This window comes from Rattus norvegicus, chromosome 14, assembly GCF_021556685.1.
Source record: "Rattus norvegicus strain SHRSP/BbbUtx chromosome 14, alternate assembly SHRSP_T2T, whole genome shotgun sequence".
Classification (NCBI taxonomy): domain Eukaryota; kingdom Metazoa; phylum Chordata; class Mammalia; order Rodentia; family Muridae; genus Rattus; species Rattus norvegicus.
In genome coordinates this window covers 36,087,293-36,103,084 of record NC_141547.1, presented here as the reverse complement: position 1 = coordinate 36,103,084, position 15,792 = coordinate 36,087,293, and the positions used below count along the sequence as shown (strand labels likewise).

The following is a 15,792-nucleotide window of genomic DNA, read 5'->3' as shown; positions in this document are numbered from 1 at the left end:
GTCTCAGAACATAGTCTACTTTAGTGTGAACCACACTCTATGTGGTCCCTGACTTTTATTAGCCAGTTGTTCCCTTTCCTTTAATGTGTTTAAATACTTACAGTGTACATAAAAAGAAAACATTATAAAATGAAGCCCAGATATAGCACACAACCCAGAAACACATCTCTTGCTGAAACACAGCATTAACATTTACAGTGGGTCACCTCCTTCTCTTCATTGCCTTTGGAGCTCACAGCGAGGGTCAGGAAAGCCCAGAAGTACAGCCTGTCACACAAAGCTACCCCCCATGCAGAAAGACCAGTGGCCACAGTGTAGCAGTTATGCGGTATATTCTAATCAACACCTTGTACCTGAGAATCCTCAGCCTTGGCACGATATGATGGTCCCTTGGAGCAAGACCATTTCTAACTACCTTTGGATAAGAGTTGGCCAGGAAATCCAGGTAGAATGTCTATCCATAGTATTTAGGGATCAAAGTACTCTTAAATAGCTTTTATATATACCAGGGAATTTAAACTCTTGGTTGGAACACAGTAATAACACAGGGAGGGAAAACAGTTCTTCTGCAAGGTGCTAATATGAAAAGAAGACATCAAATGATATTTTAACGTTGGTTAAATAAAACCAAGCAGGGGAAGTGTGATCAGATGTCACTAACATATATTAAGTATTTCCAGTAGATACACTTCACCTAGTCATTCAGGTAGTATCAAGAAGAGCATAGCCAGCCATCACTAAAGCCAAAAGGAAACAAACAAAAGAACGAAAAGCTGATGACTCGTTCTATTCTCCCAGAACCTAACATGTGTGCAGTAGTACTCTGAGTGTTATAAACAATAAATTCTGTCAGGAGCAGAGGCACTGAGAGAGCACTGGCCCAGGAATCCCCATACCCGAGTCACAGCTTCCTATCCACCAGTTACCCATAGAAGCTCCTAGTAGCCAATGGTTCCAGTTAATGTCAGCAGTGAATTCCGCGTCTCCCTGGTGAGCACATGCAGCCAAGCACACAAGCAACACAGATGGGTAAACCGTCAAAGGATTTTAGCCTCTCCTCACATAATCACTGTGACTTCACCTGGATTTCATCTACGTGTCAAAATAAGTTCATATCCAGCCAGAGGAAGGGAATGCTCATGTCAGGGCTCCATCAAAATTCCAAGCTAAGCAGCAAGAACCCTGTGTTTTTTTTATTCTCAAGGGTCTGTGCTTGTCAAACTTATTTGAGTCTTAATGAGTGACAGAACCTTCAAACTACAGACAAATCCACTTAAGAGGAAGAAAACAACAGTTGCTGTCACTGCGACCACATTGGCTGGGCTGTTTGATGTAAATGACTTCTTCACTTCTGATGGAAAACGCCTGTCCTTCAGAGAAATGAAGTGCTTGAGCAAAGTATGAGACCTCAGATTTAAATTCCCTAGGAAAATAATTTCAAGGTGGCATAATTCTGCTTTGCAATATTGCTGTCCAGGTTGTAAGCCTGCCTACACCCGGATTGCTGCTGAACACTGAGTGTAAGAGAAGCCTAAGACCCAGCGGTACACTGTGAAATAGTGAAATCGAAGCAGGCAGGCCTTCTGGAACTGGAGAAACAAAACAACTCTGCTTTCTCTCAAGCACTGACAAATCCCACAGCATGAGAGCTCCAAGGTAACTTACCCTTTTCCCTGCCTATGAAAACAATACTCTGGCCTGGGACTAAGGACTAAGGTGTGATTCCTTTCGTGGATGTCATGAATGAGAGAAGCAACGTGACCATGGATGGATGGGTTTATGTCATTTCTCATGACATCACCTTGCTGGAGGGAATTTGAAGGGAAATAAAAAAAAAGGGGGCACCAGGACAACATGACAGAAGGCCTTCATATTTTTTGTATTTTTGGAACAGAATGCCTTTGCACACAAACCCTTTGCACCAGGCCTTCTGGAAATGGGGTAACTTTATTGAAGGTCTGGGGCCAGCTAAGGTTTAAGTTACATGCCATCGTATGGTGTCGCCCAATTCTGTCTTCTCTCTCTGGCCCAATTCTTTTTCTGGAAACACTAACTCTCCCTTGGAGTTCACCCAGCAGGAGTTCTTGGCATTTTCCTGAAGGTGTGATTGTTTGCAGTTGCTGCCAAGATATTGGGTAACTGTCACCATTAATAAAAGAAGAAAGCAAGACCCAGACAAGCACACCTCTAAAGCAAATAGGAGTGAGTTTTTAGTCACACTCTCCTCTTCCTGCACGGATGCGGAATCCCTCTAACAAGACCCAGAGAACACAAAAGTGACTTCCCTTACTCAATAAATAAGTAACTTCTGACACAAGACTCACAGTGAGTCAAGCAACTTGTACAAAGGGCTCTGGTTCAGAAGTGTTAACTCATTTACCCTGCTCTATCTCACTCTGGCCTGCAGAGCCGCTCCATTTCAGACTTCAGTGACGGGCACTCCACTAGGCTTTTTGGATGAGTGGCTCTCACCTCATGACCTTCGAGCATCAGTTGTGACAGACACAAAGGCATTCTTGGTCAGCAACTCCAGACTTACTTGTATTTCCGTGACTCTGGTCCTCTAGAGAAGGAGCTCTAGGTGTCCAGGCAGGAATGGATTGGCTGGGGGACATAGAGGGCGCCCCTGTGTTCTCATATCTATTTACATGGATAACACCAGGCACTCGAACTTCACCATCAGTGACCAAAGGTTCACTGTCATTTGATTTGAAATAAACCTTCTTTAATGTTCCTGAAAGACAAAAATGCATATAGAGATATATTTGAAACATTTCTCAATGTGTTATTTTTTTTTTAAAAGTAAACATCAAGGGAATGTTAGTGTTATTTGCCCTTCTGTCATCCTATGCAGACAAACCTAAAAAATAAGACCCAAGCTACTTTTAGAAGCACCATCGTCATGGGGACAGCGGCTAGTGATAGTTTCTTCTCTCACAACAGTTATTGACCTTCCTAATGCTCTGACCCTTTAATATAGTTCCTCCTATTGTGGTGACCCCCAACCATTATTTTAATTACTACCTCATAACTGTAATTTTGCTACTGTTATGATGGTAAGGTAAATATACCCCCAACCATTATTTTAGTTACTACTTTATAGCTGTTATGTTGCCACTGTCATGAATTGTATTGTAAATACTTTTGGAGAAAGAGGTTTGGCACAGGGGTTTGCAAGCCACAGGTTGAGTTCCGTAGTCAGACAGCCTTTGAGGAAGACATTACTTTCTCTAGTAGCACAGTTACAGCTGTGTCTGGAACACAAAGAATGTGGGGCATGTCTAACCCGGCGGAGCTCTACCAGGAATAAAAGATGATGAGCCCAATGGTGTTCTCGTCCCATTCTCTGTTTCTCCATGTCTTCTAATTGCGTGCCCCTGGACCCATGCTCCACATGGCTCTAACTTATCCCTAACCCTAAAGACAGGGAGGTAGGCTTGCTTTCAGCCCTACACTTCTCCCAAATTTGATTAAATTTGGACATAGATAAAAATAGCCAGACTCAAATACTTACCACAAAAATGTCATAGAAACAAAAAAAGAAGGATTAAATCCAATTATAGCACAAAAGAGATGGATAGGATAAATTACTTTCATCTTTAATCAGAACAACATAAAAGGATGACATAAGAACGAGCCAATGAACTCAGATTATTGACTGGTCATTCACAGAACAGAGAGCCAAACGTAGGATTATTGAAAATGTCCTTGTTTGTTTTGTGGCAGAGTTTTTAAGACCCTGAAAGAGATTACATATTTTCAACTCAATCAAAATAGTAGACTTGACTTTGTGAGCGTAGCACCTGCGTCAAGCCCAACAACAAAAACAAACGAATGTGATATTGACCTATCCTTAGAAATACCCGAGGGAGATCTCTTTTCCTAAAAACCATTTACAGTGAATGATCTAATTGGTTCTCACTCTTCTAGATATTTCCAAGGACCATTAAACACCAAAGAAATACAAATGCAATGTTTACTACCAGTCTATGAAAATATGTTTGCTCTGCATGAGGAAAACATTAACTCCAAATCAAAATAGCAAAACAGCCATCCCTGGCTAACTGAGGTCAACAGTTTCACCTGGCAAAGGATTCTCAATAAAATGCTGGGCGCAAAAGCGAGCCTTATGCAGGCTGCACAGTCTTCGAGCACGCGTGGCTGTGAGGAAATGTCAGGCACGCGGGGAAACCAAGGAGACCATGGTTTGCTATCTTCACATGATTCAGAGTCTACCACAGGTCACAGGAAATGCATAAGTTGCGTTGCAAAAAGTTCATAAGTTTACGTTTGACTCCCTGTGAATGTGACCATTAAATAATCCAAGTTTATTGACACTTTCTTATATGTTTTAATATTGCTTGCGATGCCTTTTCTGTGTTGATCACTCCCTTCCTTGCTTATTTCTGCATAGGTTTTTTTCTTTCAGGTAACACTACTATTAATGGGGCTGAGTAGGTAGCCAGTCTGTGAACATACAAATACCAATGCCTTACACTGACACCTCTGAGTAATCCTACGACAATCAATTCCTTGCCATATGAAATGCCTCATCAGTTGTTCTTGATATTCTTATAATCGTTGTGCTCGTTAATAACCTTGCTTGCATTTTTTAGCCTCCCCAGGGTGGTGAACATGCTGCTAGCATCTGCCTAGCCTAAAAAGCAGGAAAGAATGGCAGTCGTAGAAAACACTAACTTCGAAAACACATTGCTTTCAAGTAACAGGCAGCTTCTAGCCCCTTAGCTCTGCATGGCAAAGCAATTTGCCAGAATGCAGAGAAAGATGTTTGACGACTGCTGAACACCTTCCACCATGCTGAACACCTTCCACCACGCTCAACACCTTCCACCATGCTGAACACCTTCCACCACACTGAACACCTTCCACCATGCTGAACACCTTCCACCACGCTCAACACCTTCCACCATGCTGAACACCTTCCACCACGCTCAACACCTTCCACCATGCTGAACACCTTCCACCACGCTCAACACCTACCACCATGCTGAACACCTACCACCACGCTCAACACCTACCACCATGCTGAACACCTTCCACCACACTGAACACCTTCCACCATGATCAACACCTTTCACCACACTCAACACCTTCCACCATGCTGAACACCTTCCACCACGCTCAACACCTTCCACCATGATCAACACCTTTCACCACACTGAACACCTTCCACCATGCTGAACACCTTCCACCATGCTCAACACCTTCCACCATGATCAACACCTTCCACCATGATCAACACCTTCCACCTCACTGAACACCTTCCACCACGCTCAACACCTTCCACCATGCTCAACACCTTCCACCATGCTCAACACCTTCCACCATGCTCAACACCTACCACCATGCTCAACACCTTCCACCATGCTCAACACCTTCCACCATGCTCAACACCTTCCACCATGCTCAACACCTTCCACCATGCTCAACACCTTCCACCACACTGAACACCTTCCACCACACTGAACACCTTCCACCACACTGAACACCTTCCACCATGCTCAACACCTTCCACCATGCTCAACACCTTCCACCACACTGAACACCTTCCACCATGCTCAACACCTTCCACCATGCTCAACACCTTCCACCATGCTCAACACCTTCCACCATGCTCAACACCTTCCACCACACTGAACACCTTCCACCACACTGAACACCTTCCACCACACTGAACACCTTCCACCACGCTCAACACCTTCCACCATGCAGTATTACGCCATTTCCATGCAGTAATAGCAAAGAGAGAACTTTTCTTTCTTAATTCTACTCAGGTACTTTTGAATTCCCATTTTCAATCACTGTCACCTGTATCTTGGCATCACAAAGCAGCTAAATTTCAAAAGTTAAGCACTTGCCAAGCTTTCAGAATGAGAAAAGTATGACTCTTTCAAGCTATATTATCAGTAGAGGCTAAACTGCATTAAGGGTGTATGGCCCCTAAGTGTCTGGGCTCTGAAATAAAAACAATGTAACAAGGTCTAAGAAGCAAGCTGGAGCTCCAGTGACAGCTGCTAAATCATAACAATCCTTTATACGGAGAAAGAGCTCAGAAGTCAGCAGAATAATGCTTTGTCTGAAATGGGTACATCCCAGTTCTCAGAGCCTATGCCTGTGTGGTTCCGTATACCTAGCACGACAAAGGGACATTACAGCTGCAATTAAACTAAAGATCTTAAGTTGGGGCATTATCCTGGCTTATTCAACAGATTCTAATATACTCACAAGGGTCCTTCTCAAAAGGGGGGTGCGTGTAACAGTCATAAAAGACTCAATGAGACAACGTTTTTTGAAATTACAAAAGGTAATGAAATGGATTACCCCTCTAGAAAGAATTTTGCTCAGTGAAACCCACTTTAGTTTTCTGACCTTCATAATTTTGAGATAACAGCGGTGTGCTGAAAGCTACCAAGGGTGTGGTCATGAGTTAGAGCAAAAGTAAGGTAAGAAACTGCTACAGGCTGCCGAGTGCCTTCCCTCTAAATGGTGAGTTGACCTCACTGTAAGCCTGTGCAGTAGGCAAAACTGTTATACACTCCACAGAGTGTTAGAGAGAAACTAATGTAAGTGTGTGATAGCTAACTTGCCAAGAACAGGCATAGACATAATGACACTTCTTACTCTGATATAGATATGTATAGATAGATAGATAGATAGATAGATAGATAGATAGATATAGATATAGATATAGATATAGATATCTGACAGATAGATGAATAGATAGATAGATAGATAGATGGATGGATGGATGGATGGATGGATGGGTGGACGGACGGACTGACAGACGGACAGACAGGTAGACAGACAGACAGACAGACAGACAGACAGACAGACAGATAATCATTATACTGTGCAGAAGATGCCTTTGATGTTGTACTTTTATCTTTGTGTTTTGGGCTATGTATAACACATTTGCGTCACATTCTCCACATGCCAGAAACCGCACAGTTCTTTTCTATTAGAACATATGACTTTGTAACATGTTCCTGCCATCAAGATGTGCACACATTATTTAAGTGAAACAAGCATGAAATCTACAAGAAAAATAAATATAAATCGCGCGCTTTGAGAATGATAAGCTTAGGATGCTCTGCTGGCTATGTCTGGGGGAGCAGTCATCGCTCCCCTTGAGAAAGTCAGAAAGCATTTCTTAGGGGGAAACAGGCTTGGAAATCTTTAAGGAGGATTACAGATTCTCTAGGTTGGAGCAAAGTTCTTGTGGGGAAGAAGAGGGGTGGTGATAGTGAACAAGACATGTTCTAAACAGAACAGAAGTCAAAGAAAATCCCAGCAGCAAATGCTGGAACATGGCTAGCACACTGGGAGCTAGAAGAGAGGCCAGAAGTTGGCAGATGTCAGGCATGAAGGCCAGTGCATGCCAAGGGTTTGAAACATCATGTTGTGATGGTTTTAATGGGCCTTAGGGGAACCATCACTGTATCTATCTTTAAGGTGATGTTTAAATGGATCAAAATTACAGAGCAGAAGTAGAAGTCATTGTTACAATCTAAGTGGGAAACCTAGGCTCTTTCTCAAGGCAAAAGCAGTAAATACAACCAGAACCTCCAGAAGCAAAAACCATAAGAACACGAGGGGAAGGGTTGCATATGTGGAACTCAGGAAGCACCCCTGGATGTGGTATGTGTGCTTGTCCCTCAGTGTTCACCAGAAACTTCATTCTATTCTGTTCTAGTAAGAAATGTGGAACCATCGCAGTCTCTGGCTTCTTGGGTACAGCCTTCCAACGAGTTAAAAGCCAAAAGCAAAACTAACAGGTGTTGCTTCTAGGCAGAGGCAGGTAATTGCCACGACGACAACCTTCAGATGTTTTAGGCAACAGCCACAAAGTTCAGAATAGCAGCTGATCCATTGGTGCAGACCCTGGAAGACCTGAATGTTATACACTCGCCCACCAACATCCCACAAATCACCTGTAGAGTGAGTGAAAAATTAGTCTGTTTTTGTTTTTGTTTTTGTTGTCATTGTTGTTGTTGATGATGATGATGATGGTGGTGGTGGTGGTGGTGATGATGGTGGTGGTGATGATGATATTACATATTAGTGTCTAACCAATTCTGCCTGATAAGAAAGATAACGAGATTGTGAACCCAACCTATAGAGGTTTATTTTGCTGTAACCATTTTGCATATACTTAGTATGAAATGCCTAGCAATATTTAAGGGCAGGGGGTCAACCTAAAGCAATATAAAGAGCTCTTGCAGAATGCTTTGCCAGGCTGCCCACAAAACTCTCCCTTCATTGTGCTCCCACACCACATCTGCGTATACTTTAGAGAAGGCACCCATGTGGAATTGCCCACTTCAAGATCCAGAGGAACACCCAGAATCAGCCCTGGCCTCCGCTGTGATTGCGGGTTGCGTGTATGAATGATAAATGGAGTGGTGGGACTGGATGGTGCAGCAAAGGAAGAGATGAGTGTAAACTGAGGACGGAGCTCGGGACAGATGCCTGGACATTCGCTGGACAAGCAGAGAAAGATGAGCTTTCGGGAACTAAACACAAAGAGAAGAAGGCATAGGCTCTTTGTAAGGCTGGTTCAAATAACTATCAGTTCCAGATACAGCGTATTAGATAAAAAGACATTGGTAGCTGTGATAAGAAAGACTTGGTGTTCTAAAAAGAAGAAAGAATGAAGATTTATTGCAGGGAGGGGAAGATGAATAGGCGTGGGGGGATCTCTAAAGGATAACACTGGAGCGGGACCTGAGACTACATCCTGCAGTTCAGGGTCCCTAGGAGGATTGCTGATTGGTCCAGGAATCAGAGTTTGAGTGAAAGCCCTTTGATCGTTGTTTCAGGAAGCCTGAGGTAGAGATGGAACTCCAGGCTGAGGGCTTTACGAAGGCACGTGCTCGTGTTTGAAAACTCTCTGTTAGTGCATCTGTACCAGAGAGCCAAAGCTATGAAAAGAATCTGAAGATTTACATAAGCAATAAAAAGTGAGGTCGTGACAGATTACCGGGAACCTTATACTTTCTAGTATTAATAAGGACCTAGAGAGTGTTTCATTTTAAAGTGATGCTCAAAATCCGGCATTGTGAAATAAGAAGTTCAGAGTCTTCTAATTCCAACTTTTTATAAAAGCTATAAGCTGTTAAGAAATTTGCTAAGAGAAATACACACATGGTTTTCACTTCAACACTCTCAAACTCAACTACCACTTAAGGGAAGGAATGCTACCTTTAAAAAAGTACTTTTTCTCTTGAGTTCAAGAGACGTGCGTAAGAGATATAAATCATCTTTCCTGAGGTCTCTCTACCTCTCTGCTTTTTATTCTTCTTCGTGTCAAAAAAGTCTAATGAGCCATGTCCAGAGCTTTCATAGCACAAAGAAATCTAGAAAGACGATCTTAGACTTCACTTCATAAGCCTATAAATAAAACAAGAATGATCAACTTTCAATGGTGATGAGTTTAAAGCTTTTGTATACAAGTCTTCAACAGCCTGAGAAGGAAAGATTCAGTAGCCTTCCAGTGAGACTGTTAGACCAGTTTTGCTGAAACAGAACTGACGTGAACAATAGTTTTAAAAGTCAGTCTCCGCCGGACCCCTTGACTGTTAAGATTCCGTGGCATATACAAACTCAACCCATATCATCCCATTCTCCACAGAGCACCAAACGCAAATGTTGAAAAGTCCCAACCAAAGGGCCGGAGTGGAGTTTAGTGGCAAAGCATTGATCTAACACACAGTCTAGCCATGCTCCCACCCTCAGCTCCACAGAAGTAAAAAGGGGAAAATGGTTATCAGTCAAAACATTAATGCCAAGAAGATCAATGAGAAGGCCCCACCTCAAGTCCTTCTAAGAGTTTTGTGGCTTCAAATTTTGTGTTCCAGTATAACCTATTTTGATGTGATTTTTTTTTAAAAAGCATTCAATTCTATTCCTTTTCCACGTGGATGGATACCCAGGCACCCTAACACCTCTGGCTTCAGAGACCATCCTTTTCCTACTGTGCATTCTCCCTTGCTGAAGAGCAAGCGAGCACATACACGGAGGAGAAAGCAGCTGGTTCTGGGCCCAGCTCTGCCCTATGGGGGCACCATGTCTGTTGTAATCCAGTGCCCATGTAGTTTTGACAACTCCGCCCTTAAAATTCATTATTTTTAAAGTCACCAAGCCGTGGTGGCCTCAAAATTTGTTCTTCTTTCTCAAAATTGCTCTGGTGATGTAGATATAGGTTGAGGTCCCATGTGAATTTTAGGATTCATTTTCCTACTGGAATTTAGCTAGCTACTGAATCAAAGCTACGGACTTCTTTGGGTAGTGCAGTCTCTCTAACAGTAATAAAGTGTGGAGTCAGTGGACCCAGAACATCTCCCACTTACTTCTGTCAGTTCCAGTTGATTCCTTCAGAGTCCTATAGATTGCCATGCTCATGGCTTCAACCTCTTTGATCAAGTCTGTGCTTTATGATCTATTTGTATTTTTGCATGGTGTAGTCATCAAATGTGGCACGAAAGTACAATCAATAATGCAAAAAGAGTCTAACTGTGCTATATCACAGCAAAGGAAAAAGCAAGCAAACCAGAAAGATTAGGGAAAGTGTATCTGATAAAGGGTCAATGTCCAAAATATATCAGGTACTCCTACAACTCAACAGCGATGAAACTGCCCAGTTCTAAAAAGGAACGAAAGGTAGACTTTTCTCCAATGGTCACAACAACAACAGAAATGATCACTGGATGTGCAATGGTATTAATACTCAGAAAAACAAATACACCCTCGCTGAGATAGCCCCTTGATGGTGTCAAGATGGTGAGATAGCTGTTGTGTTGCTGTTTCCTCTGGATTCAAAATTCCTCTGAATTTTCCTTGTGGATGAAAAGGAGGTCTCTTGAGATAGAATATCCTAAGACACACAAGGCCTCTCCCTGTGGTTATAGAGGCAGTGAACGGTTACTGGACAAAAGAACTTCAGTAGGGATGCCTACAAATTGTTCTTTAAATTCTGTGGATGACAGTTTCATGAGTCATCCACTATTCTGGGGAGGGATGTCTGCTAACACAGCTGCACGAGTCCCCATACTACTGAAGGTGACACCTATCTCACTGGTTTTTTGAAGGCTGACTTGAGTGGAATCATATCTTTGTCAACAGTGCCATATTTAAGGTGAATAGATAATTATTCTCATCTACCGGGGAAACATCACACGATATATCTGGCACCAAAACACAAGCAAAGAAAGAAACAAAGAAACAAAGAAAGAAACAAAGAAGCAAAAATAAATAAGAAACTATATAAAACTAGGAACTTTATGTACAGCAAAGGAAAGAATAGTTACAACAGGATGCCCAACAAGAACCAACATAGCCAACGACTAGTGGAACAGTAGTATGGTCTCTGCTACGAGTTAGAAGACACACAGCTAAGGCCGAGCTGTCTAAGGCTGAGGAATCTCAGAGCAGCCATCCTCCTGTCCTTAGTATAGAACAGCACGTTTCCTTGAATGCAGTGTCCTGTGTAATTGTGGGGATGCCCCTCAGATGACCAATGAACTAGAGACTATATAACAACTCTCAAAAATCGTATGTATAGGATAAAATAGTAAACACAGTAGAGTGACAAACACGTGACTGCCCCACTGGGTGGCATGAGTGACTGCTCCACTGGATGGCAGGATGTGCAACTGAACCCCATCTGTCTCCAGGAAAGAGCACAGGAGGAACAACAATGCAAAAAACACAGGAGATGAGATCCTCCATACAAGAGTGAAATTGGTGGGGATGGGGGCTGGGGGTGGGGGGATGAGTTGGGGTTTGCTAGTTACTGTGCCTAGCAAGGTACAAAAAGGAGTACGAATTTAGTTTTGTGCTAAAGAGATTCTTGGCATCCCAACATCTGGAATTTTTGGTAAAATTTGAATGGTTGGGAAGGAGAAAGCAAGGTAAAAGTGATAGACGATATTGTTTTAGGAAGGAGGGGGAATCAATGAGTCACACTGTAGGTGGGGGCACTCAGATGGGCTATCACAGTGAACCAGCATGGTACAGAACTCTGCCTCCAAATTACTTGAAGTGGGCAAGACTCTAAAAAGAAATCCAAGGAATCCTGACTGCCTACTTGGGAGGCAGTAGGCATAGGTACAGACAGACCAGTCTTAGTTCTGTGAAAGTGGAGAAATGGGTAATAAAGTCACACTTCTATGAGAAAAGACGTCATAGCTGGACAATACAGGGAAGTACAGTGCCTGATGGACTGGCTCAAAACAGCCATTAGGGATGCTTGACTTACCACCAATCAAGTTCTCATGAACACCAGGGACTGAAAGACAACAGAGAAACAGGTGCTAAGAGAAAATTGGGCATGGGAAAAGGCAATGTTTAGCAGCAAGTTCACTGGGCTTAGTGTTCACTGGAGAGTTAAGAAGGAAGGTAATTGAGTAATGACCTTGTGACAGAATGGGATGTTAGCACTTTGCTGAGCTCCACAACGAGACAGGACCTTTACGGGGTAGGAGAGGTTTTGGAGGATCTAAATGGTTAAGCTGGGGGTGGGGATGGGAGTCATAAGATGCTGAAGTACTTATAAAGGGATGAGAATGGGGAGAGACAAAGAGTCAGCCTCAGGTGGCTGTAATAAAATTGTGTCAAGCTGGAGTTCCAGAGAGACAACTAGCAAAGAAAAAAAAATGCATGCTGATGGGTTATGAAAGGTTTTATAGCCTGCACAGAGATTCACAGTGACATACATGATAACACAAAATAGGTTTAAAACAAGATTAAGCTTGTCTTCGGGGTGGGCAGTTATTCCCTCCAAAGGCTACTATGTACATTTCTCCCCTGCATGAGAATAGACACATGGTGGAGATTGTCTACCCAACCCAGGGTTCTGTCAGTCGCCAAGTATAGCCAATGGAAAGGCTATAGCCATGACATTAAAGCAGAGCCTATCAAAACCAAGCACTCTAGAGCAGCACTGAACAGTGTCCATTGAAAGTGTGACATCTAACCAAGCTGAGCTGCACAAGGTGTCGTCGCTGAGCCTATTATGAAAGATGGAGAGGCGTGGCAGTTCTTCAGTAGTGCCCATGAAGAGGAAGCCAGGAGAGGGTCTCCAACTCCCTACTAGAATTATTGGTGAAGAAGCTAGAATTATTATGAGCTGCCTGGTCTGGGTGCTGGAACCAAACGGAAGTCCTAGGCAAGGGCACCATGTGTTCTGAACAGCTGAGTTTCTCCAGCTCCTGATTTAGTTCTTATTTTTTTTTTAAAAAAAATTGAATATATCTCTCAAAAGTCTTAAACCTAAACACAAAAGTCATATGAACCTGATCACCATATTGCAAACTCAAAAGAGGCTTTATTTCCTTCTAAGTACTTCATAGGCAAGGGTAGGCTGGGAGGCTGTGGAATTGGGGGTTGCAGGGTTACTGTGATGATGCATCATGGTACTGCGATTTCCGTTCTTAGAGCTAAAATGAGACAAACACACGTCAGTCACCTGCTGATTTACTATTGTAAAGCTATGGAGATAATTATTCCAAGTAATTACTTCATAATGAACTTTATCACTTCTAAAAACACTTGCACAGATATTTCATTTGATTTTTGAAACCAATTTGCGAAACAAAGGTTTCTCATCTCCCAGTGAAGATGAAGTGCCCTACACAAACTCATGTGGCCAAGAAAGAAAGGCCTACAACTGCAACCCCGGAACTCCTGGGGCCAAATTATGCCCTCCCTTCAATATCATCCAGCCCATTGGGATAGAGTGATAACCAAGGAAGTAAAATCCCAAATATAATGAACTTCCTTACACTTCAGTTTCTTTCAGAACCCCAAATCTTTATTTTACATCCACATCTTGAAGTCCATACTGACTGTGTGAGCTGCTCCCTGCCGCTGTTCCTCCATAACCTGCTGCCCAAATACACTGGCTACTAAATTCTGCTCTCCTCTTCAGAAGTCCATTCCCATGCCGACACGAGACAGGTAGGAATAGGGAAGACTGGAGACAGTACAACCTGGATCCCAGGATTCCTGAACAGTCCTCATCAACATGTGAGCAACGGCAAGAGTTGGGGAAACGTGGAGTCATCTACCCCAACAATTAAAATGTCTCTAGAGTAAGGAAGATTTAATGAGAGTTTGGTAGCAAAGATATAAAGTGGCTATGGTGCTCATTACAACAGCATGCAGTTATGAAATACAAAATGTTTATGGGGCAAGATATTGCTTCACTAAGAAATTGTGCAAAACATAGAAAAAATGGTTCTGAGGATGTGTCATGAGATTCCTACTTTGGAAAGGTTTCCAATATACAAGCAGGGTGTAACTGAGGGCTGGATACAAATTAGTAGCCTCCAAAATGCTAGACTTAGGCAGACAGAATTCTGCTAGGATTTGTCTAAGAGGCATGAAAATGTTTGCACACACAAGAACTCACACATGAATACATAGCAGAATAACAGAAATTATGAAGGCCAAAAGCTGAAAGTAATCCAAATGTTCTTCTATTGATCAATGGACAAGCGTGTACTATACATACGATGGGGTATTTTCAACCATCCAAAGAAGTGCTGGATTTATTCATATTCTAAAGGATCATTGTAGAAGAGTGGGCAGGAAGGTAACCAGAGCCAAAAGTGCTGGGTGGGTGGGTGACTATAAGGCAACAGGCTGACTGCATATATGATCTCACATCATGTGTGTGACAGCATGCACAAAACCTATGCAAGTCCAAGTCAGACCAAATCTCAGCACTGGGAGGGAAGAGGGCCATGGGCTTAAAGCCCCACTTATAGCTAAGGGGTTCTCAGCAACTGATGTCTGCTGGGAATGGCGCAATGAGTTTTCTTTAAGACAGTCCCTGGTAAGTCAGACAAGCTTCAAGGGAGAGCCACAGATCTAAGAATCTAGGGACAACACAAACTGGAGTAGAAAAAAAAAAGGAGGAGACAAATTTCGATGGGTAGGGAAGGTGGGGTGCATCTGAGAGGAGTTGGGAAGGATGGATATGATTGAAATAGATTATATAAAACCCTCAAAGACCTACCAAAAGTGAAGTTAAAAAACAAAAACAAAAAAACCCCACCAAATCCCTGCTTTAGTAACACCCTCTCCTGCCCTCTGTTCAGTTGTTACTAAACAGACTGGCTTGTAAACATGTGCCTAACTTCACGCGAGCATGGGACCTTGAGAATGAAAGGACATGTTTTTCTGCATATATGAGCCATTATTCATAGTATGATGAGAAAGAGTTTTAACAGTGACAGTGGTGTGAGCCCCAAACAACACGCCTACCCAAGCCAGAAGGCTGTGAACCAGCCTTGATTTTCTTTTCCTCTCTTACCCTCAAATCCAACCCATCTTGATCTCTTCTTATTTTAGTGTACCAACGGCCTTGTTTCAAACTTATGTTAATTAATCTTCATTTAGGTCAGAGCCAGAGCCACAAGGCAGTCCCCCTTCCCTCACTTCTTCCTGCCAAGCCCAGTATCCAGCTCTGCCATTGTTTGCAAATACAAACATGGTCAGATCTCTTCTTCCTCAGAAAGATCTTCCAACTGTAACCCACTGCCCATCACAGCAAACAAACACAGCCCTTCTCTATCCACAGATCCAACTAAGCCCGAATGGATGGTATAGGGCGCATGGAGAGATTGCATCTGCCATGAACATCTACAGACTCTATTTTCTCCTCCTTATTCCCAAAGCAGTAAAGCAACTACTACCATTACGCTCGTGGTTTATTAGGCATCATGTGTGACCTAAAGGTGATTTCAAGTCACCAGAGAATGTGCATAC

General features: G+C 42.8%; 1 protein-coding gene across 2 annotated transcripts in view; it reads right to left on the bottom strand.

Annotated features, from left to right (window-relative positions):
• Positions 1-15,792, bottom strand: part of Corin (corin, serine peptidase) — a 208,662-nt gene that overhangs the window by 157,108 nt on the left and 35,762 nt on the right. For both annotated transcript variants that reach the window (XM_087582498.1, NM_182473.2), the window contains 1 exon segment: positions 2,540-2,734. In XM_087582498.1, coding sequence (XP_087438624.1) covers positions 2,540-2,734 — 195 coding nt within the window.